Source organism: Galeopterus variegatus, unplaced genomic scaffold (assembly GCF_000696425.1).
Source record: "Galeopterus variegatus unplaced genomic scaffold, G_variegatus-3.0.2 Scaffold26, whole genome shotgun sequence".
In the NCBI taxonomy this organism is placed as follows: Eukaryota; Metazoa; Chordata; class Mammalia; order Dermoptera; family Cynocephalidae; genus Galeopterus; species Galeopterus variegatus.
This window is the reverse complement of record NW_007726137.1, coordinates 831,832-854,508: the sequence shown is the minus strand read 5'-3', so window position 1 is coordinate 854,508 and position 22,677 is coordinate 831,832. Positions and strand designations below refer to the sequence as shown.

The window sequence follows — 22,677 nt, the reverse complement described above, 5'->3', positions numbered from 1 at the left end:
ACGCCAGCTGGGCGGTGCGTGCTGAGCAGCGGCCGGCTAACGCACCTAGTCCGATGATACCCAGGGTCTCCCCACGGATCCTGGCGGCTCCAGAGGCCACTTCGCGGATCTGCTCAACACTCTGGACACGCGTGCCTTCCCGCAGTGCCTGGTGCAGCCAGGTGGTCCTCCGATAGAGGTTCAGGATGTGGCACAGGGTCGAGTCGGCAGTCTCCTCCACGGACGCGGCAGGCACGTTGCAGACGGCGATGCCTGAGGGACATGACACATACAGGGTCACTGCGTGGCCCAGCCCGACCTCTGGATGTAAACTCAGAGCAACCAGTGCTGGGTGTGTCCTGCATGAGGTTTCATGAGTAAGAAGCTGGAAAACACGTCCCCCCCGCTACCGCAGGAGACTCAGAAACACACACACGTCACGCCGACCAGGGGTGCTACACAGGGACTGCCCTGCCCCACATGTTCTGACTTCGGGCCCCATCTCCATATGGGGGCACCTCACAGCATACACGTGGGGACTGCAGGTGGGACACGACAATAGGCTACCCTGACCCTTCCCGACACGGCCTTGGGAGCCGAGCAGAAGCCAATGCCATGAACACTGCTTCTTCCCCGCCTGGCCACCAGCCACTTGACCTTCCTGAGGAGTGCTGCGGCACGGGGGCTGCCGGGGGCCACAGCCAGCGCAGAGTCAGGCACTGCCCCCACCACCCACCTGCACAGCCCTGTGCATCCCCTCAACCAGAAGCTTGGGCAGCCCGTTGGATGCACGTTGGTGGTGCTCCTCCTCCCCGAGCCCCCTGCCTGTCTTCCCCAAGGGGCCAGGCCCAGGCCAGTGAGCCGAGCCCAGAGGCAGTCCCTTCCTCTTTCAATGCCACCTCTCTTGAGCCCAGGCACCTGCTTGCCCTGCCCCAGCCCATCTTGATCGGGGGCCGCCTCCCGCCTCGACCTTCGCATCCCAGCTGGGTGGTTTCACCTCCATTTCCTACTCACTGTCCACCACGCAAGGAGGAAGGGCCCGGAGGCCGGGACGGGGCTGCACCGGAGAAACCAGGACAGGATCCCACACTGCCCCCAGAAACAACTCTCCTCACTGTAAAATGTAAAACAAGGGACTGGAAGGAACCAATCTGTGCAGCCCATGAGATCTGGAAACAAAACTGCCACCTGAGGGTGGACCAGGTCCCAGGGACCTCTCTGTCCCCGGCTAGCCAGGCCGTGAAGGGACGGCTGCATGGCTCAGCTGCCAAGTGTCCCTGGCTAAAGGAATCACAAGGACAATGAAGATGGCAGAGGGCTGGGCCCCAGGGCTGCCCTGACACCATAGGCCCTTCCAAGCACCGCCTGCAGATCACAGAGGGAGGAACAGACTGGCATGAGGCTTCAGCCCGTGGAGTTAGCCGTGGGCACAAGCAGAACAAACACCAAGTGGAGGTGTGGCTGCAGATGCCACCTGCTTTCCACAGACAGAAACTGAAGACTTGTCCGACTCTGCAACCCTGTAGCTGCTGCCTAGGGGAAGAGAAGGAAAGCCAGACGCCAGAGATGCTGTTTGCCAACTGACGCCCGTTACCAGCACGGAAAAAGCGAAGAGAATGGAAGAGAGAGAGAAGAGTATCCCTCAGCATGGTCAAGCCCTGTTTCGTTGTTTTGGAGTATGCATGTACACATGTGTATGTGTGCAGATACGTGTGCATGTGTGCACTGTGTGTGCATGTACCAGGTAGCAACACCCACTGCCTGTCCTGCTGTCTTGGTGATGGAGACTTGTGAGCCCTGACGGGGACACATTGACCATCTGTCTGTGCAGACACCCCTGCCCTCACCCCAGGGCCCTGGAGGCTCAGCAAGACAGAGATCTTCTGAGAAAAGCTCTACCACCTGCACCTGCCCCAGACGGGAGCCCCCAGTCACCTTCACAGACAAGGCAACCTCAGCAAGATGCTCCTTCCTATAAACCAAAACCTCAACAGGTAGAGAAAAATGTGACAGAGGCCACAGCAAGGACACACAACACAAGCGCTGCAGAGTAGGGAAGAGCCCAGAACAATCCTACCTAAGTCCCCGGCTGACTTGATGTCGATGTTGTCAAAGCCACTGCCAATGCGCACGATTATTCGAAGTGCCTTGAACTTCTCCAGGTCCTCTCTGGTCAGCGTGATGGTGTGGTACATCAGGGCCCCCACAGCCTCGTTCAGGACCTGGAGTGCACAGAAGACACGCAGCACTGAGCGTGGTGGGTGCTAGCCTGCAGCACGCTCAGCTGTTGTCCCGGTGGGTCTGGCACCCACACTGTGGAAGGTAGCATGTGGACCCTGGGGGAGCCAAGTGGCCGCTTCTCCCCAAGTTTGGCCTTGGGCTGGGCAGGCCAAGGTCCCGCAGCCCCCCAGGCAGTCTCCTGTGTGCACACGTGGCCTCGCTGGCTGGAAGCTGCCTGTGCCCCACTCCCACCCTCGGCTCAGCCCCATCAAAGAAACGGGGATCCCCACCCACTATCAACATGGGGACACAGGAGCTGGCACATAGCACTGAGGGAAGGACACGGGAAATGCAGCTCATGTTCTGTTGGCACTAGGTGCTAAAATAGGTGGAAAATGCTGCGTGTCGGGAGGACGCAGAGCACCCGAAACTCACAGACCCTGCGGGGACAGAGGGCTACAGCCTCTGGGAATGTGCAGGCTGACACAGAGGGGACCACCCTGTGACCCACCAGCCATGAGGGCTCGACTGCAGAAACACATGCACAGTCCCAGAGACGCCAGAGAGCCCTCCAGGACATGCTGCTCCCGACGGCCCAGACAAGACATGTGACCCGAGGCCTGGGGACACAGGAGGCCACAGGTGCACAAGCACATACCAGTGTGTGGGGCTCAGTCCTGTGCATGTGCTCACAGCTGACAACCATGTCTGCATTTCTGTACTTTCTGTGACGAGCCCCCACTGATGTATAACACCGTGCCAGCTTGGCATGTTTAGTCTTGTCCTGGGACGCAGCACGACAGCACCTGCTCCTCAACCCACTTCATCGTGGAGGCCTGGGCCAGTGCCCAAAATCCAGTCACGGCTGACCATCCCCTGCCCAGCAGCTGGACCTTGAGGGTGCTGCACATGGGGCCAGCAGGGAGGTGGCCACCAGCCCAGCCAGGGGAGCAGTGGGGGGGCAGGACACGTAACCGAACCCTATAGAGACTGTGCCCACACACAGGGCCAATACCGTGAAGCTGCGTCCATACCCAGTTGTGGTGGAGGCTCCACACGGGGACATTCTGAGCAAACAGCCTGGCTGGGGGACCAAGGGTGCAGGTAGGGCGGGCCGTGTCCAGGAAGATGTCAGAGCGAGCCCCCACGGGGTCATGACCTTCACCCGCCTCTTGTCTGGCCAGGCTGCAGGGCTTGTCCTCTCCTGATGGCACCTCCAGATTGGGGTTGCAGTGGTCACCAGGAGCCTGTGGCTGCGCCCTTGCCTCCCTCTCCTGTTCCAGACCAGAACTACACGCCGACCCCGGCCACTGTGCACAGGCTGCTAGATCTTGAGGCTCCAAGTGTGAGCTGAGAGCTAGCTGCACCCTGGACCCTGGACTTTGAGCAGTGGCAAGGCGGGTGGTGGGAGACAGATGCAACCGCCGCAGCTGCAGCCCCTCCACAGCCCCTGACCATCCCGTTGACTGGGACACGAACACAGACGGCTCCTTTTGAAGCTGGTGTGGCCTCCCTTCCCTCCTACTGGCTGGAGGGAAGGGCCATAAGGAAGACCGGGGTTGGCCTGAGCTTCTCCATAAGGAAGGGAACAGAGGGTACCATGGCACCTGCTCCTGCACCAGACGGTCCTGGAATTCCAGCCCCTGGAGGTCGGGGTGCTCTGCACGGCCGTGGACAGGTAGGTGGGCAGTTTTCATCAGCTTATGGATGGCTCCCTCCAGCCTCCCCGGAGGATGTCAATGCCGCACAGGTACACTGCTTGCCTGCACCCAATGTGCATGCAAGGACACGTGACCCAAGCAGTGTCGAGAGCCCACAAAGGGGAGGGGAGCCACCAGCTCACCAACAGGAGAGTGGACAGGATGTGGCAACAGCACAGCTGAGGCTGGGAGTGGGCAGCGATGCATGGCCAGGGCCTGGGGTGAGGGGTGGGCCAGGAAGACTCTCCAGTCACCCCGGGCTGCGTGGGCTGGATGTGGGGGGTGATCATGCCCGCCAGGGGGGAGGGGCATCGGGCACCTCAGCAGAGTGGCAACAGGTGAGGGAGGGACTGTGGGGCCAGTTGCTTGTAGACGAGAATTTGTAAGATTGTCAGATTTGCTGGCAGGCAGGGCACACGAGAAACAGGGGCAGATCTGGCACCAAATGTGAGCCCAGGAGTCCAGCCCAGGCAGCTGGATCCACGTGAGCCCCTCGCTGAGATATGCGTGTGAAGCAGGCTCAGCTGAGGACAGGCCGGGCAGCCAGACAGACCCACACCTCATAGGCTTGTGGTGTGTGCAGGTGACCACTTGCTTTCCACCCTGAGCACTGAACCGTCCTCAAAAGTGTGATTTGTAATGGCACCATGAAGGTCCCAACCCGCACAGCCACCCAGATCCATCTGCCGTCCCCACTATGGGGGCCTTCAGGTTGCGTCCAATGTCGGCTCTTCTGTGATAAAAATCCGCGTATCTGTTCACTTTCTTAAGTTCCTGGAAACGGACGCTAGTGTGTCTGCGGGGCTCTGGGCACTCCCGCCAGATGCAGCGACTGAGGGCCGGTTGACTTTCCATCACCAACACTGGGCATTCCGCAGCTTTAAGATGTAAGTCAGCATTGTCATCATAGCTTTAATTGGCATTTCTGAGTGTCACTTGTCCGTGTTAATTTCTTGGTTTTTTCCATGTCCTTGCCATTTTTCTACTGAATATATTCTTAATGGACACTACTAGGTGAAGGTATTCTCAGAACAGAAATCTGAACACCATTCAGAGACCCCACTGACCCCACGTACCAGGTGTGGGCTTTGCCATGTGGCAGCTGCATTGTCCAGAGGCCGCGGCACTGTGGCTGCTCCATCGTCCTTCTTGTGGGTTCCCTCCTGTGGTTGCATCAACCCCCCAGGGAGAGGGTCTGCAGCAGGTGGGGTGTGGACAGGTCTGTCCCTTTAGGTCAGAAACCAGTAACTTCGCCAAAGCCACCCTCAGCAAACATCCACTCAAATGCCAGCCTCCACCAACTGTGGGACCAGGTTAGGGACTCAACCCCAAACTGCTCAGTGTCACCTCCAGAATGGGGTCACACAGGTCCCAGCCTTGTGGATGCTCAGAGCACGCTGGCCTGCACTGAGTGCCTGATAAGGGGCAGCTGCCGCCTGGCTGGAAATGGGCCCCAGATGCTTGCAGTGGCAGCAGGTTCTGAGTGGAACTCATGGCATGAGCCCCAAACAAAGTCAGGGTTTGGTTTGCCAGCACCCAGCCAGGGCCTACCACAGGAAGGCCAGCCCTTTGCGTGTGAAGCCCCACAACATGCACCTCTTGCTCCCGAGGACCTTGTGACACCTCCCCTTACCTCTCCATCCGCGTGCACAGGTGTGGCTTGCTCATACCTGTCGCCATCGTTCTGCACACGTCTTAGAGATGGATCTACGTGCAAGCCCAGCGCACAGTGCTGGGCAGACTTCCCATGCTTTAAATTTTCACAGAAACTGCCAAAGCGCCATCAAGCCCAGCAGCAGCTGGATCCGCCCCATGCGAGGACGAGCTCGCGCTCCCTCTGCGTGGCCAATGCAGGGGTTCCAGGTCTGCTTGTGCTCCGGCCGATTACCAGGTGGTGACACCTGTACTCGTGAGCACGAGGAAGGAGCACACTGGATGGTGGTCGCTGTTTTTACCCAAATACAGCCCCCTCGCCCATTTTATGTGGGATTCTTTCTCCTGTTGATTGGGAGAAGTCTTGAACACTTTAGATATTGACTCTCAGGCTGTTACACAAATTGCAAATATCCAACCCATATCTCTCATCTGCTTTCAATTATTTTGCTACAAAACCGTTTATTTAATCAAACTGACCTTTTCCCTTATACGACCACATTTTCTGCATCACTTACTACGGCTGCTGCTCCACCATGACCTCAGGGAGTAAGCACAGACTGCTTCAGTTCTCCCGCGACGCCCTCGCAGCTCTGTTCACTCGTGACCCTTATCTCGACCGTGGGTGCTGCACTGCAGGGAGCTCCTGCTGATGTTTCTCCCGGTGGGGCCATCCAGAATTCAACAGCCCACACACCAGAAAAGCCATTTCTCATGTCCCTGAGTCCCCCCAAGTGGCAGCCATTTCCACATCCTCTGCCCTCTCCACTCACGGTGGCACTGACGCTACCTGACGACCTTCCAGACCCAACAGTGGGTCTCCAGGTCTGGCTGTGCCTGGTGGAGGGGAGGTGGGCACGGGCCCTGGCTCACAGTGAGGAGGCCTCTGCCCTCTGGGCTTAAGCCTAGTCCTGGAAATGACAGTAACTCAGTGTCAAGTCAGAGCTTGCAGCAGCCTGTCTCTGTAACAGCCGCCCCCATGGGACTGGAGCTCCAGGACCCTCCTCCACCCCACCACTCGCTACAACGTCAGTTTCTGTGTTTTTCTTGGATTTTTATCATTTCACTTCTTACACATGCCCAGTGCCTCTGTCCAGCGAGGACCTCCTGGCAGCCTGGAGATGTTCCACAGAACCCCTTTCCCAGAAATGACCCCTGGGGACCTCCTGCCCCTGCCCAGGCTCCTCCCACCGGCACCAGCCCCTCCTCCTCACCCTGTGGGGGCTGCTTCTTGGTTCTCAGGTCTGCCATCTTCTTGCTCGCTTTGTGGTCTGATCAGATGTGCAATCTGGGCTGAAAATCTTTCTCCCACAGGAGCAGTGTTGGGCTGGTCTGATTCTTGTCTCTTGCCGGGTGACATTCCCCACCCTGGCTGTTGGTAAAATCCTGAACTTGAACAGCAGAGTCCCTCTTAAGGCCCCCTCACAGTCTTCCTAGTTTGTGGCAAGAGAACTAACATTTCCATTTAGCTCTGGAAATTTCCCCTGATATCACTGCATTAAGGATATCATGTGAGTTCATACCTTGTGAAACATGTAGACAGTGTCCAACATCTAACTAGCTGTGAGGACAGTTTCTGCTCCAAGAGGCTGAAACTCCTGAATAATGGTGACGCATAAAACAGGCATTTATTTCCCTCCCACGCCAAATCCTGGAGACAGGTGCCCATGGCCCTATGGCACCACCACGGCCAGTAGGGTCCCAGGCTCCTGCCTCGTTGCTCCACCATTCCCAACATATGATCTTCTCTTCACGGCCCGAGGTGGCCACCCCGGCTCTGGCCATCACACCTGGGTTCCAGCCAGCAGGAGGAGAGGGGAAGCTGCACACAAAACTTCTGTTTACCTCTCCCTGTTGGAACGTGGTCACTTGGCCACACGCAGCGGCAGGAAAGCTTGGGAAGCAAAGTCCTTACGCAGGGCTATGAGCCTCCTGAGAGGCGGGAGTCTCCCAAGGGCAAGGAGCTCACGGTGGGCCTCCACTTCTCTCGTGTCTCCTCGCTGGGTCCACCTCTTTCTTCTAGATCTCCTTGACGATGTCTTCAAGCTTCCACTAGTCACATTTTCTTTGCTCATATTTTAATGTCCGAGAGCTCCTTCCAGTCCCCTGGTGATCCCTCTCACTACGTCCTGCTCGTGCCTTACAGTTCCGTGCTCCCTCACGTCTCCCTGAGCATGCCAACTCACGGTTGTCAACACTCCCCTCTACGCAAAGAAGAAAACTTGGTCCCTTGGGACATTTTCCCTATTTGCCTTCTCTCTCTGCCAGGCTTGGCCCCCATGGGCAATGTCCGTCAGGGCAGGGTCCCATCCCTGCCCCCACCCCCAAGGTCTCTGTCCAGTTATTTATTTGCATTTTACATTAACTTGCTGAGGCCACTTTGGTATATTACAGTTTTAGAAAAAAATGTTTTGTCTTAGTTTTCAAATTTATTGGCAAAAGTTGTTTCAGTATTGCTTATGATTTTGAAAAATTTCTGTCTTTCATCCCATATACATATATCTTTTAAATATCTCTTTAGTTTGAAATAGTTTAAGATTCACAAGATGTTGCCAGAAGAGTACAGTGGGCTTCTATGTGCCCTCGCCCAGTTCCCACAGTGATGATCTCGTATGTAATTGGGTGCGCAGTCGAAACCTGGGGGGCACAACACGATCGATGCAGGTGCACCTCTGTCAACTTCCCCCTTACCCTTGCACTCGTGTGTGTGTGTGTGTGTGTGTGTGTGTGCACATCTACGTGATTCTGCCACACTTTCCCTCAGGTAGCCACCAACCACAGCAGGACCGACCCTGGCCTGTCCCACATGCTTCCCCCACACTAGCCCCGGCTACTCCGGTCCCCACCGCTGTAACCTTGACTTGAAAATGAAGAGAACTATACAGCGTACAACCCACCAGGCACGACGCCACTGAGATCCATCCGACGTGTTGCAGAGGCAGTGGTTTGCTGCTTTCTGTTGCTGAGCGCATTCTGTGGTGTGGAGGGACTGAAGTCTGGGTAGTCAGTCGCCATGGAGGGACACCTGGGTTCTTCCTGGTCTGGGCTACTATGAATTGAGCTGCCACACACCTTCACGTGCAGGTTTTGTGTGGACGTGAGTTTCATTTCTCTAGGATCAACCTATGCCCCAGAGTGCGACTGCTGGATCGTGTTGTATTGCAAGTGCATGTTTACCCTTGCATGGGACCACCAAGATATCTCCCACGTGGCCGTCCCACCAGATGCCCCCGCTGTCTCGCTGCCTTTCTTAACACGCTGTTTTCTTCGATCGGTTTTGGAAACTCTTCCTCCGTTAGCTCATTCCGAGGTCTCAGAGCAGCCCCGTCCTTCTCCCCACAAGAGTCTGGACTGAGACTTCTGGCTCCTCTTCTCACCCGCTGATGCCCAGCTGGCTGTTAAATCTGTCCTGTAAATCCACACTTTTGGCTTTGCTATTTTTCAGCTCTACATCTTCTAACTTTTTCCCTCCAAATCTGCTATGTCACTTTTTAGAGTCATCAGCTCCTCAAGAAGTTCCTGAATTCAACTCTTCTGTCTCTGGCTGTGGTGGAAGCAGGTGCCCCACAGCGACTCCTGGGGCTGCTGGCGTCTTTGTTTCTGCTGGCTTCTGCTCACAGTATCTCACCCCCTTGACTGCCTGGTCATCTCTGACTGCATGTGATGGACACTGCACTAGAAACAATTTATAGAAACAAATGAGGCCTGGGCGGGTGCTATCTTCCCCTAAAGAGAGCTGTCCCACTTGCTTCTGCGGGCAACTTGGGCACTGAGGTGCGGGGCCACCCGCAATCCAAGTCCAAGGTTGACGTCAATGAAAACAGGCTGGACAGACCGTGTGAAGCACGTTTATGCCAGGTGTTACCCCACCGGGTCTCAAGCCAGAGCCTGAGGGCCCTGTCCTCGGCAGGCCTGTGATGCTGCCAAAAGCAGAATTCAGCCTCTTGGCTGCTTCCTCCAGAGTAGCAAGTACCCCAGTCCAAAGCTAGCAGGGCCCGTGCACTCCTGCAGATTCTGGGCCTCTCCTGGCTGCAGCCCATGACAAGTCCTCTCCTGTTAGCTCTTGGAGGCTTTTTAGGATTTTAAACAATTTTGCCCCGTGTCTTCATCTGTATTCAGTGGAAAGCTGCTCTGAACTACCTAGCTGGCTTATGAGTACAGGAAGAAGCCACGTTAACACATTTCACATCATGGAGGAACCCTTAAGTCTCCTGTGCAAATGTGAACTGTGAAAGCTGCCCCCAAACTGCCCACCGTGTGACCGCAGCCCTGTGGCGGTGGCATGGGTGGTGCCGATGCCCGTGTGGAGACAGTGCTATTGACTAGGGCCCAGCTTGAGGAGGAAGCTGATTCCGGCCTCCGGCACTATCCACAGCATCCAGCAACACAATCCAACATCCTGAGACTTGACTTTCTGGGAATAAACTGGTTATAATGAAAATGAATTAAGGAGCCACAGAGTAAATCCCATCTCTACCTCCTCACGAGGCCGGGTGACTGTCACAGAGGCCACTCTCATCCCAGGTAGCACTGACCCCAATGGTGGCCAGAGGCCAAGCAATGCGTGCCAGAGTCATATGGTACTCAGGCCATGCCCAAGGGACCTATACACACTGTACTCCCCTCCTGGCCTATCCAGCCCTCCACACCCCCACGTGAGGGTCTGCCAAGCCCAAGGCAGGGACACATGGCATTACCTTCTCATGGATCTCCTGCGTGGACTGCGCATCACAGAAGGCCACCGTGGCCACGTCCTTCAGGATCGGCATCTCCACCGTGCAGTCCCGGCCGTCCAGCAGCGCCACCAAGGGCCGGGGGTGCATGGGCCCGTTCATGATCGGAGGTCGGACGCCTGCAAGACAGGAGCAGCACCTGAGCATCCACAGTACAGCTCCACAGCTAAAACCTGCCGCCTGCTGCCTGCCATGCGCGGGACTCAAGAGTCAGCCCTGAGAACCTTCTGTGCTAACTGTCTAGTCATGTAGGTCTTTGTGAAAAGTAAATTAAAAATCAGTGGGAAAGACAAACTGGTGCTTGCTACAGCTCGCTGACGCCTGAGTGGACACAGACCGATGGTGACTGCCACTGTCCTTGACGGGCTACAGGGCCAGGGAGACGCTGGGGCACCCAGTGATGTGAGGATGGCAGGGGAAGGCAGGAGGGGCCTCCATGCAGCCGCAGGGTCGACACCGGAATATGCAGATCACAACCCAGTGGGCTTTAGGAAATGCCTGAGGCTGCCAGAATTCCTGGTGGGGCCACTGCTGTTGTTTCCACTTGCAGATTTGAAAGGCAAGAAACGGTGCAGGGGCAGAAAGGGTTAAACCCACCAAAACACTCACAGAAGCCCTTACTTTCCCAGAACAAGATGATTAAGAGCTAAAAACCAACTCCTTCCAAATATGGCACAACTAAACCTAGTTTGGGGCCAAGGCCGGGAAATCAGGTCTTCATAGGCAAGACACACGGAGGCAGCTGCCAGGCTGCTCAACGTCCTGCGTGGGGAGCAGAATGCACCGCTGGGGCCATGCTCAGCCTCACTGCAGCTAGGCAGCAGCAGAGCTGGGGGGGCCCGTCCCAGCCACACACACCCCTCCCCAAGGAGGAGAACCAAGAAGCGGAGGCTCCCACGGCGGCCCCTCCTGCGAGGCACGCAGCCGAGGCTCAGCTCAGTCTCCCGCCTGGCGCCCGCAGGTGTGCAGAGACAGGAGCCTGGGCCGCCGCCGGCCGGGAAGCAGGCAAACACCTATGCACCTCACGGAACCCACGTTAGAGAAGAGCATCCCCAGTCGACAGGCCAGGCCGTCACCACCCACACACACACCCACCCACACAGGCCCCCCTTCCCCAAGGTCCACGGCCTGACCTGTCCCTGGAAGACCACAGTGGCGCTCCACCCCCTCGCCTGCATGAACCAACAGTAAAGGCAGCGAGACCCGCCCCAGGCCAGCAGCCCTCAAGGTGCGGCATCCGCAGTGCCTGCCTCTCTCTCTCTTACTCTCCCTGGACTGGAGCCCTTCCGAGGTGCAACCGCGGCAGCTGCCAGTCGCACACACCCAGCCACTCCATCGTGCCACTCAGCAGAGAGACGTGCACACAGGGCCACCCTTCTCTCCAACGTGGGAAGGACTCGCTTCTCATGTAAAAATGTTACCTGTGTTGACACATAACAGTTTACCATTGCTATTTTTAAGTGGATTGACCAGGCCTATTTTTAGCATTCCTTAGTTTTAATTTCTGATAAGGTAAACGTGGACACGCATGACCCACATGCACAAAAGCTCTCAGTTCTCAGAGCGCAGTCTGAAGCCAGCACCTGTGGTAGCAGACACCTGGGCATGGACGTGGTCACTCAGCTGGCAGCCTGGACAGAATCCTGACGCCAGACACGTGGCCTTCCTCGCTGCTGTCAGTGGAGCTGCTCCATACCACAGTGCCGGCATTCTCCCTAAGACAACCCATCCCTGGGCTCGGGGACGTGCCCTGGGAGGGCGGCACTTCGAGATAACACTGGCCACTTGGAATAAGTCCCGGCAGCAAAGTCCTAACCCAGGACTGTGCTTACTGACTCCATGCCCACCCAAGGCCTGAGACGCAACAAGAAACAATCTCACCACTGACCCACGGTCCTGCCTTCTCCTGCTGTGGCTGGGCAGGTGGGTGGCGGGGATTCTGGGGTCTCCATCTTGGGCTCTGTGAAGACTCAAGGACACATGCTCGCTCCACTGCAGGTAAGACCTGGTCTCAGCACCCACCTCTGCACCTCTTAGGACATTTTCCAACAGAAACGAACCCACTGCAGCAATCGCCGTGTGAAGTACCGACCACGGCTGTGCTCTGCCACCCCCTGCTGGGCAGCCACCAGACACACAGGAGAACCTCCTTCCGTGGGTGGCATCTGTCCATACCCCAGTGCCCACACTGTGGAGACTGGGGGGCCTCCTGACGCCTACAGAGCCTGAGACACCCCGACTTCACAGGACAGCGAAGTGGCATTCGCAGAGACCAGCATCAATCTACTGCAAACTCCAAGGAAGCCTACCAACCTGACATTTCTTAATATGGGCTCGGTTTCCACGACCATGAATTCGACTTTTCAAAGCTTTTTATCTTCAGAATCCCCAGGCAGAACCGCGTCCTGTCTTGGATCCTCATCCCACGGCTTTAATTGTCTCGAACCAAAGCTCTCAGGCTTCTGATCCACAGCAACCACCGAAGCCTGCGTCGGGCTCAAAGTCTTACTAAAAATCAAACACAAGAGACACATTAAAATGCCATCAAGAGTCCGACTAAAACTCACCAACTCCAGGAAATGCCACAGGGGTGGAGCATCTCCTACATCCACCACCTGCCCAATGCGGCATCCCGCCACCTGAAACGCAGGGGCTGCTGCCGATTCAGGGTCCCCTGCTCCCACCCAGAATCCATGTTCCAGGCCTGAGGCCCCTAGTGTCAACTACATGGGGTTGGGAATGGCTCTCTGGGGGCTGCAGCAACCCCCCACGGGACTCTGGCCCCACCTAGACACCACTGGTGTCCAGAACCAAGAGGCGGAAGGCATGGTGTGTGCAGCTGGCACAAGGTGTGGGGTGAGGAAACTGCAGGAGAGGGTCTGCCTAGACTCCCCGAAGCCTCTGTCTTACACTGCCAATTCCTGGAACTCGGTGGCCAAGCAGGGACACTGGACACCAGGGGATGTGGGGGCTGGCTCTCCAGTGCCCACCTGGACTGCACACCTGGGCCCCACAGCCCACCCTGCCAGCCCCATCTGCAGCCCCCACATGCATGTCCCGGCTAATGTTTACATGATTCTCCCAAAAATGCTGCTCAGATCTCCCTGACCAGCCACGGCCAGGGCCTGGCAAGCCACCGAGGGTGTAGGCTGTGATACAGGCAGAGGGACAGCAGGAGGGGTCCCCCACTCCCTGCTTTGGAAGGGGCTGAGACCTGTTGGGGATGCAGCTGCAGCAGGTTGGGAGGGGTGGGGAGCCTGGGGGTGAAACAGATCACCCGACCCCCCAGAAGGGTGTTACTGAGCCACCCAAGTGCCAGGTCCTGCTCTTGGCATGAGGACACCAATGTGCGCTGGACCTCAGACTGACCAGGATGGAGGCCCAGCCACGCCATGCCCGCAATGCACAGGGTGGGCCTGAAGAAAAAGACCCCTCAGGCAGCACCTCTGACTGCTCAACAAGGAGGGGCCGTCTGACTCTCCCCAGACCGAGAGGTTGTGCCCAGGGCCTAAAAGCCCTCACTCCCTACAGACACCACAGGTTCAGGGTGAGGCCTGCCACCCGGTGTTTAGTTCTCGTTTGTGGCCTCTATCCCGAGAACAGCATGGGGGCAGGCAGGCTCCACCTTGGGACAGGCCTGCCTACTGCCTGCCCCGTCCTCAGGCCACAGCTCACCCAGGAGGCAGCCACCCATCCTCCCTTGCTGCTGAGCCCCTGCACCCCTGAGACAGCCATTGTCCAGGCCTGGAGCCCCAACTTGGCGCTGCCCAGGGGCCCTCAGGCACCTCGCATCACTCCCAGGAGCTGGTCTGCCACAGCCCCCACAGCCGGCCAGGTGGGGGTCAAGGACTCCATGCCCACTGAGGACACATCAGTCCGTCCCCATGTGCTCCGAGGTCAAAGGCACACACCCCAGATGGGGCTGCATGGCCCTAACTCAGGACCACACTGTGCTCTCCCTCCATAGAAACACAGCTGCAAACATCTCCCAGCATTACAAGTGGTGCGTCTGAAAACACACAAAACAGGAAATCAGAACGCTTTACCCTTGCACACACCAGTCCCTCCTGCACCTCATTCCATAAAGAACACGCTCCACGCATCATGAAACAGTGAGTCCCTCGGCAGGCTCACAAACCAAGACGCAAACCTCCTGGGGCTGTTCTGTGACAGGGCGCCACCCACAGCAAGCCCAGGCTCCTGGGGCTCGAGCTTGGCAGAGGCCTCTCACCACAGGGGCACAGCAGGCACCAGAGGTGGCAGCAGGGCGAGGCCCAGGGACAGCAGAGGAGGTGAGGTTGTGGCTGGCCTGCGGGAAGCTCCTGGCCAGTGACCGTCCCCTCCCAGCCTAGCCTCTCCCCTACAAGCTGATCTCTGCAAGAGGAGCCGTAGGAAACAAGCCAGCTATATAGAGAGATGGTGCAAGGTGCCTGGTCAGGGGCAGCACAGAGGCCACCAGGCACACAGGCTGCCCCAGGCCTCAGCTGCCTGACAGGGGCACCCACACCCCCGGCTCCTCCTATGCATGGGGCTGAGCACCCTGCAGGTGTGGCCTTGCTCACATCACACTACCCAAGGGGCACCCAGGACTGATGGGAAACCCTAGAGCTGTGGCAAATATGCACTTCCCAACTCCAGCTGGCCACGAGAAAGGGGGTGCACTGGCCTGCAGGTGGAGTCTCCAGGGACGTGGGGTGGGGCCAGCAGCACCCACCAGCCCAAAGGAGCTCACAGCTCCCACCCTGTGGTTGTGAGTTGGCAGAAACAGGAAAGACCCTATAAGATCCACAACCCCAGAAGTCCAACCAGTTCCACCATCTCCTCACGTTTCCTACTTCTCTCAAGCTTGCCCAGCACTTACCCCAAACAGGCCACGGACAGTGCAGAGGAAGCAGCTCCCCAGGCACCCATGGGGTGTGATGGGGGTTCCTAGTGAATGATACACGTGGAGTGAGGTGCGTGGAGGAGGAGAGAGAGAAAGTGGAACTGCCAGTGCTCGGGCTGCCTGCAGCCTTTTCTCTAAGAGACTGTACAACTCAGCACAAGTTGTGCCAGAGTGAGGGGGTGTCCTCCCGGCCCTGCTGGCCCTCGCCGGTCAACAGCGTCACTGCACACCCACTATGTGCCCTGAGGCCCAGATGGGCCCCTGCCCTGCACAGGCCTGGGCCTGCTGCGTCCCCACAGCCTGGTGAGAGGAAGCAAGACCCCAGGGGCAGGTTGAGTGCCTCTCCCTGTACTCCTCCACGCCCACCACCACCAATTTTTTATTTCAAAAGGGAAGCTGCCAACGCCTGGACCCCAGTTCACGAGCGTGTGAGCGGCCTAAGGGGGGACAGGGTGAGCTCCCACTCTACCTCCCTGAGGGTAGTGGGTGACAGACACTCTGTAGGCTGCACTGGGGGCCTGGACTTTGTGAGGGGGCCCCAGGGCCCCAGCAGGTCTCACCCCCACACTGGGGTTTTAAAGAGGCCCCACAGCTCAGCTGTGCTGCACACACCAGGATCCACTCTCTGCTCTTACCCCGGCCAGCCCAGTGCCCTGCAGGCCACCGACAGCTGTCAACAGTGATGGCAGTGACCATGAGGGCCACGATAGCCTTGGAGCAGGGTGCCACGTCCCAGCAGCAGTGGGTGACTGGGGGTGGAGGAGCACTCGTGGGGTGAAACCACTCAACTCCATCTGTTTCCAGAAGTAGGCCAGACAAAAGCCCCAGTAAGTGATCCCTACTCAAAGTGAGGACACGAGAGCTACACTGACCCAGAGCAGCAGCAAAGGCCCACCCCGCCCCAAGAGCAGGGGCAGCCCCGCCCTGCCCGCCCCCTGCCCAGCTCAGCTGCAAGCGGGGCCTGTGACCCAGGACGGGGTCATGGCTGCAAGTGCCCCCACCTGCTCTCCTGCCCCAGAAACTGGAGCCAGCTTGTTCAGAGGGAGGCAGCCTAGGCTCATCCTTGAAGCAGGCCCTGCACAGAGGCTGGATGGGGGCTGGGCAGGTGGGACATCGGCCTGACGCCCTAGGGACAATATACCACAGGGACAACTCCAGTTCTCACTGGGTACGGGGCCCCTCCTGGCAGCCCTGAGCCAGTACTGGCACCCTAGTACCCTGTTCAGGGATGTCTAGGGCTCGGGGACCCACTGGCACAGGCACAGACATGCTCTTGCATCTGAAATGTCCCCACACGTGGCTGGTCAGCAGGCAGGGCCTGGTGGTTGAGGTGTGGGCTCCAGCCCAGTACAGGGCCCTGAGTGCTACAGAAAGGACTGCTCGATCCTGACCCCTTGGCCCCACCTTGGAGCCCTCCCATCAATTCACAACAAACCCAAGCTCCTGCACAGGCAGCCTTGTCTCCCTCCCGCCCTGCCGCTCCTGGGCACCCCACACCCCCTCCCAGCCTCAGCTGCACCCCAGCTCTGTGGGGCCCTGGTGCCCACCTCAGCATCTGGAGGGATCCTCCTGTGAGGAGCCAGAGACCCACACTCAGCCACGACGAATGGTAAAAGAGAAAGGCCCCACCACGTGCTGGTCCGAGGACCACAAGGCAGGACCCTCGAGCTGAGGGAATCCCTCTGCCCGCCACCCCCAACCCCAGCCCAGCAGAATTGCGGGAGTGTGGATTGCAGCGGCCAACATCCTACAAGCAGAGGAGACGGATGAGCGCTGGCTCCACAGTGGACGGCACAGGACCACAGGGCACTGAGGACGCCCACACATGTCCCGTGGGCAACGTGCTGCAACGAGTGTGCCACATTAACCAAGACACTAATGATTGGGATGCTGGGTGCAGATACAGGGAATGAGGAACAACCTTCATCCTCGTTCTGTAAATCTAAAACAGCTCTAAAATTAAAACTTTATAAAAAAAAAAAATGCAGGATGAGGAACAGCAGCCCCTAGGTTCTCTGGGGCAGCCCAGGGCCTCCTGCTGGTGGGCCATCACCCTCACTTCCTCCATCGACCAACTGCCTGGTCCCCCTTCCCATCGGCCACACCTGCCCCACGCAGCCCTGGGTGTGCATGGCCCCGGCTGCCTGCCGGGTACAGCCACTCTTGGGAGGGACCAGGGATTTCACGGGGGCGGGGGTCACTGAGGCTTGCAGAAAGCCCAGGGGGCCCCAAAACACACCAGGACAAGCTTGGGGCCACCTCCACCCACAGGCCACACAACTCCACCCACAGACTGGCTCACATTTCCCTCCAAGCTCTGATATGATATAAAACTCAACTGTCCAGACCTGCCCCCAAGACAGCCCCTGCATGTTCCCAGCCTCAGTCACAGTCCCCAGCCCCACCGGCTCAGACTCAGAAGCCACCACTGCTGTCACCCCACATCCCTCCAACGCCCAGTCTCCTGGTACTAGACCACGGCCTCTGGCCAGGACACTAAATCATGAGCCCCCTCCTCGCAAAGCCCCCTTGCAGCACCCCCAGCAGCCAGAGGCTTCAGAAACAAAAGCCAGAGCACACCATGTCCAATAAGACCCTCCAACTGTGTCCCTCATCCTGGGAAAGAAACCAAACTCAGCTCAGCTCTTCCTCCTCCATAAAGCCACAACCCAAGAAGGGCCCCCAAGAACTGGAAGGGCACCCCTCCCTCGGCTGTGCCCTTACCCCTTTCCGTCTCCCCTTCACTTCATGCCAGCAGCCTTCTCTAGTGACAATGCTGTCCTGCGGCTGGTTCTCCGAGCAGAGCCACCTGGGTGTTATGAGACGTGCCTCTTGTTGCCCAGGCCTGGGGGCCTGAGGACTAGGGCCTGGCTACGCTGCCTGGGGCCCAGACCCTTCTAGGCCCTGGGATGGAGCCACCTGCTCCTGGCAGGAACTGGACCTCGGCCAGGCAACCGGCACCACTGCCAGGCCCAGAGAAGGTCAGGGCCCCTGAGGGAGGAGACGGAGGGACGAGGGCACCTTGGAGCCACTGGGCAGAAAGCACAGGGCCATGTAAAACCTCTACCAGGACAAACACTGCCAAAGTCACCGCTGGCAGGCACAACACTTCTGGGGGCTGTGGCTGCATGAACAGGAAGGTGCTTGGCTCTGCCCTACTGCACGGGGCCTGCTGGGGCTTATGTCACAGGTCAGGAAAGGCACAAAATAAAACTATGATAAAAGACATGGACTTGCTTCTGGGGATGTCTGTGGATTTCGCACGTTCCCACGCATGAACACGCATGGACATACGCACAGCCAGCCCTTGAGCTCTAGGACCCATGGGAGCTCCTTCGTGTTCCAAAGCGTTGGATGGAGGACTTTATCCTCACTGGAGGAACGCTGGCTCGTCCCATGACAGAGCATTTAGGGCTGTCACTCCCTCCCCTCCTTCCTAAGTGGGAAGCTTCACAGCGCTGCAGGGAGACCCGGCCCCACTTTGGAACACAGAAGTCACGGAACCTACCAAGTCACACACTTAAGAGCCAGCCCCCAGACAGCATGGCCCCTGCGGCACCCACACCACAGGCTGGCAGCAGGAGAGGGCACCGGCCTGCAGGGTTGCAGAAAGTCGGGGTCCCCCCACCACGACTCCCCTTGGAGCTGCAGCACCAAACCCCCACCTCATCCAAACCAGCCTGCTGGGCTTTCTCTGGAGGCACCACAGGCCCAGGGCTGCTTGCGGCCCTGGCCCAGTCCCAGTCCTCCCAGGTCCTTACTCTCCTACCCACCCAGGAGAGCTGGCACCAATCTGGGGCTGACCAAGTGGATATGGGGGACCACCCAAAGGAATGACTCTGCAGTGCTTAAAACAGGCCAGATGTGTGGGTTGACAGCTGGCCACCAAGAGTTTCTGGCTCTGTAGGAAAAAAACGAACGTTTCCTCTCAGAAGATACTGGGTGAACATCCAGAATCTGAAAACCCAAAATATGAAATACTCCAGAGTCTGCAACTTTTAGAGCACTGCCATAACACTGAAAGGAAACGCTCATTGGAGCATTTCCATTTGGGATTTTCAGATTTGGGATGCTCAAACAGTAAGTGTAACGCGAGTAATCCAAAATCCAAAAAAAATCCAAAATCCGAAACAGTTCTGGTCCCAAGTATTTTGGAAAGGGATACTCCATAACCACTTAGAGGGTGAAAACTGCAACTCCTTTTAGAAGAGTTGCCAGGGGATGAAAAGCCTCATGGCACACATGCCCTTGACGAAGGCGCTCCACACCAAGGGGCCACGCACAAGGACCTACACGCAGGGGGCTCTCCCCGACACTCGGTGGCGATGGTGAACACTTCCCGACGCCACAATGCTGAGGCTCTGACAGGTCATACGAAGTTCAAAGGGAAGGTGACAAACAGCAGAGAAAAGCCAGAAAAACTGCTGGGCTGGTGGGAAGACAGTGATCCGGCTGGAATCCCACCTGGGAACTCTGCCGGTGTCACTGGACCTTTCTGAGCCTGGCCCTTCTGTAGACAGTTGGTCGCTTCTGCCACACAGGCTCCTCCAGCAAAGACTTACTGGCTGTGTACCAAGCAACAGTTTGCCAGATAATCAAACTTCACACTACAGATGTCCAAAAAGTGGTGGCTCTGAGTCCTAGGCAGAGGCAGAGGACGAGCCGATGCCTCCAATCTCCCAGGACAGGGCCTGACTCAGCAGGACCTTCACAGAGCACCAGGAACAGTCCAAGCCTCCCCTTCCATACTGTTGTGTCTTCTGACTGAAGAAAAGCAGCCAGCAGGGAAAAGCCCCACTCCAGCAGCTCCAGACATGGACGTCCCCAGCCATACACCCAACTCACAGAATTCGAAAGAATGCGGGAGCCGCCCTAGTTATGGCTCCACAGGATGAAACTGCAAGTCGGGGACGTGACAGATGCCCCCAGAAAAGGCCAGGCGGGCAGGAAGAACCTAAGAGTGGGGGAGGCACCCCTGGGAGACCAGAGGCAGCCCCAAGCACATGCCCCTCCGAAAACCTTGTAGACAACAACTGAATCAAAGCACATGCTCAAAGATGGGTGGTAAAACCAAAAGAAGAAAGAAAGATGGCTGCAGAGCTGAGGGAACCAACCAGAGCCAGGCAGTGAGCAGGCCCCAGGAGACAGCGTGTCCCTGAGGTCCCAGCAAGAATCCACAGGCCCTGTCCAGGCTGGATACAACCGGGCCCCACGGCACAACCACACCCAACAAAGTTCCAGGGCAGAGAGAGGGACACCCCTACGCGGCGGCTGTCATCCTCAGATAATAACGGGGCACACACATAGTTACGAAGCATAGCACAATCCCCACCCTGCCCTAGCCTGTCACCAGCCCTGTCCTGGCTGCTGCCCCCACCCTGCCCCAGCAGCATCCCTGCCTCGTCCTTGGCCATGCCCGCCACACTGTCCGAGAGCTATCCCTGAACTTTGCACACATTCTTTCATTTGATCTGTACGTCACCCACGCTGTCACCCCATGTTGCAGATGTGGACGCAGACAGAGAGAGGTCACAGGCTGGTCAGGGGCCCGGCTGGGATTCATCCCTGGGGATGGGCTTGGGTCTTCCTGCCAGCTGCATTCACTCCTGCAAGGAGCACACTGTCCTACTTGGAGCCTGCACCTGCTCAGGTGCCCCAAACACCAGCACCACTGGGGCGTCTTTCTTCATGCTCTCGTTTATGACAGACGTGCGCGCTTGACCTGTCTGTTCACAAATGACAAGCAGGAGCACAAGAAGGGCAGCTGGAAGGTAAACAGCCACAGCGCAGCTCCCTGATGGCCCCTGCGCGCCCCCCCCCCCCCACAACCTCTCAAGAGCTCACCTTCCTGACCATTCAGAGCACCCGGAAGAAAACCGATCTCCTTCCCTCTCCCTGACTACGAAGTAATCCTGTCCCATCCAATCACGAGGACAGTCATCATAGGGAGAAAGGCTCTGGCCCCTGGCCAGGTTCCGGGCTTCTACAACGCACCGTGCCAGCCTAAAGGCCGTCCTCTGGCTTCTCAGCCAGCAGCGGGCAGAGGCCTAAGCCGATGCTGAGCAAAAGGCTGGCCTGGGCACCCTGCCAGGAAAAGTTCTAGCCCGCAGCGCTGCTGGCTCAGGTGTGGCCCCTCCACAGCCTCCCGGGAGCTGGCGCTTAGTAGCCAGGATGGGCGCAACACAGGGGAGGGTGGGGATCAACTGGCCTGGGGAAAAGGAGGGAGCTGAGGCCAGAGGGATGGCAGGCCCCTCACCCACCCAGCCTGGCTGGGAGGATAAAAAGAAGGCCTGGCCCCCGCCCGGGCCCCTCCCCTGCCGCACCCCGGAACTGCCCTTCCTGGGAGGAGTTGCAACATGGCCACCGACAGGCGGGGGACACAACACACTGCAGTGGCCTGATAAGGTGCTTAAACCCACAGCAGGCCCCAGCCAGGCCATCACCACCAATGCCCCGAGGTCAGCAGCACAGGCCGCGTCCCCAGCCAGTCCTGCGCCTCCCTTGGTCCCAGTCCTGGGGCTCAGCGCCCCACCCCAAAAGTCCTGCGTCTCCTGCTAGGCCCAGAGCGCACAGCTTCAAGGGTCCTGCTCCTATCCTTCTCCAAAGCCTGACGGCAAAACACGGTGGCCTGTGACAAGCAGACCCCAGCCCAAGCCCCTCACTGATTAAGGTGGAAATGGGGCCAGACCGTGCAGCCTGCTCGAATGGGAGCGACGGGCAGTGTGCCCGGCACCTCCAGGTCCCCCTGCCGCCCACCCCACCCGCGTGTGCGCCCCGGACGGCGGGCAGGGGCCAGCGGGGAGGGCTGCCTCCGCCAACCGACCGCCACAGTGCACGTGTGTGAAAGCGACGGCATCAGAGTCGGCGGCGGCCGGGCCACTGCCCGGAACCCTCGGCTGAGGGCTCGACCCTCTTCCGCCGGCGGGGCGCAGGTCCGGGGGCCGCACGACTCTGGAGTCTGCCGGGGCCGTGGTCCGGTGCGGCGGCCTCGGGGACGCGGTGGGGCCGGAATCCAACGGGGCGGAGGATCTATGGGACCAGGGTCTGACGGGGCGGGGGTCCTGTGCGTCCGGGTTCCGATGGGACAGGGACCGATGGGGTCGGGATCCGACGGGGTGGGGTCTGACGGGCCGGGGGCCTATGGGGTCGGGGTCCGACGAAGTCCAGGTCCTATGGGACCGGGATATGACGCGTCCGGGGTCCGATAGGGCCTGGGCCTGACGCGTCCTGGGTCCGACGGGGCCGGTGTCTGACGCGTCCGGGGATCCTATGAGGCCGGGGTCCTATACGTCCGGGGTCTGACGGGGCGGGGGCCTATGGGGTCGGGGTCCGACGAGGTCCAGGTCCTATGGGGCCTGGGCCTGATGCGACCGGGGTCTGACGGGGCGGGGGTCCTACGGGGCCGAGGTCTGATGGGGCGGAGGTCCTATAAGACCGGGGTCTGACGGAGACGAGGTCAAACGGGCCCAGGATCTGACGGGGCCGAGGACGCGGTGGGGCCGCGGGT

At 58.6% G+C, this 22,677-nt stretch overlaps 1 protein-coding gene and 1 long non-coding RNA gene across 4 annotated transcripts in view; both read right to left on the bottom strand.

Moving 5' to 3' along the window:
• The window catches only part of CTBP1 (C-terminal binding protein 1), a 37,638-nt gene extending 15,590 nt beyond the window's left edge, over positions 1-22,048 (bottom strand). Inside the window, exons 1-5 of one of the 3 annotated variants that reach the window (XM_008569254.1) lie at positions 21,994-22,048; positions 12,599-12,793; positions 10,250-10,404; positions 2,057-2,201; positions 46-252 (exon numbers count right to left, since the gene is read on the bottom strand). In XM_008569254.1, the coding sequence (XP_008567476.1) occupies positions 46-252; positions 2,057-2,201; positions 10,250-10,404; positions 12,599-12,605 (514 nt within the window). In that variant the 5' untranslated portion in view covers positions 12,606-12,793; positions 21,994-22,048. Of the gene's footprint in view, positions 1-45; positions 253-2,056; positions 2,202-10,249; positions 10,405-12,598; positions 13,153-21,993 lie in introns of those variants that run through there. The other 2 variants (XM_008569263.1, XM_008569244.1) reach the window with 2 other exon arrangements.
• Positions 5,995-7,542, bottom strand: LOC103587714. The gene is made up of 2 exons (XR_550249.1): positions 6,767-7,542; positions 5,995-6,463 (listed from the first exon to the last, which is right to left on the bottom strand). It is a non-coding gene; the product is annotated as an uncharacterized LOC103587714 (long non-coding RNA).
• Positions 22,049-22,677: the final 629 nt, after the last annotated feature.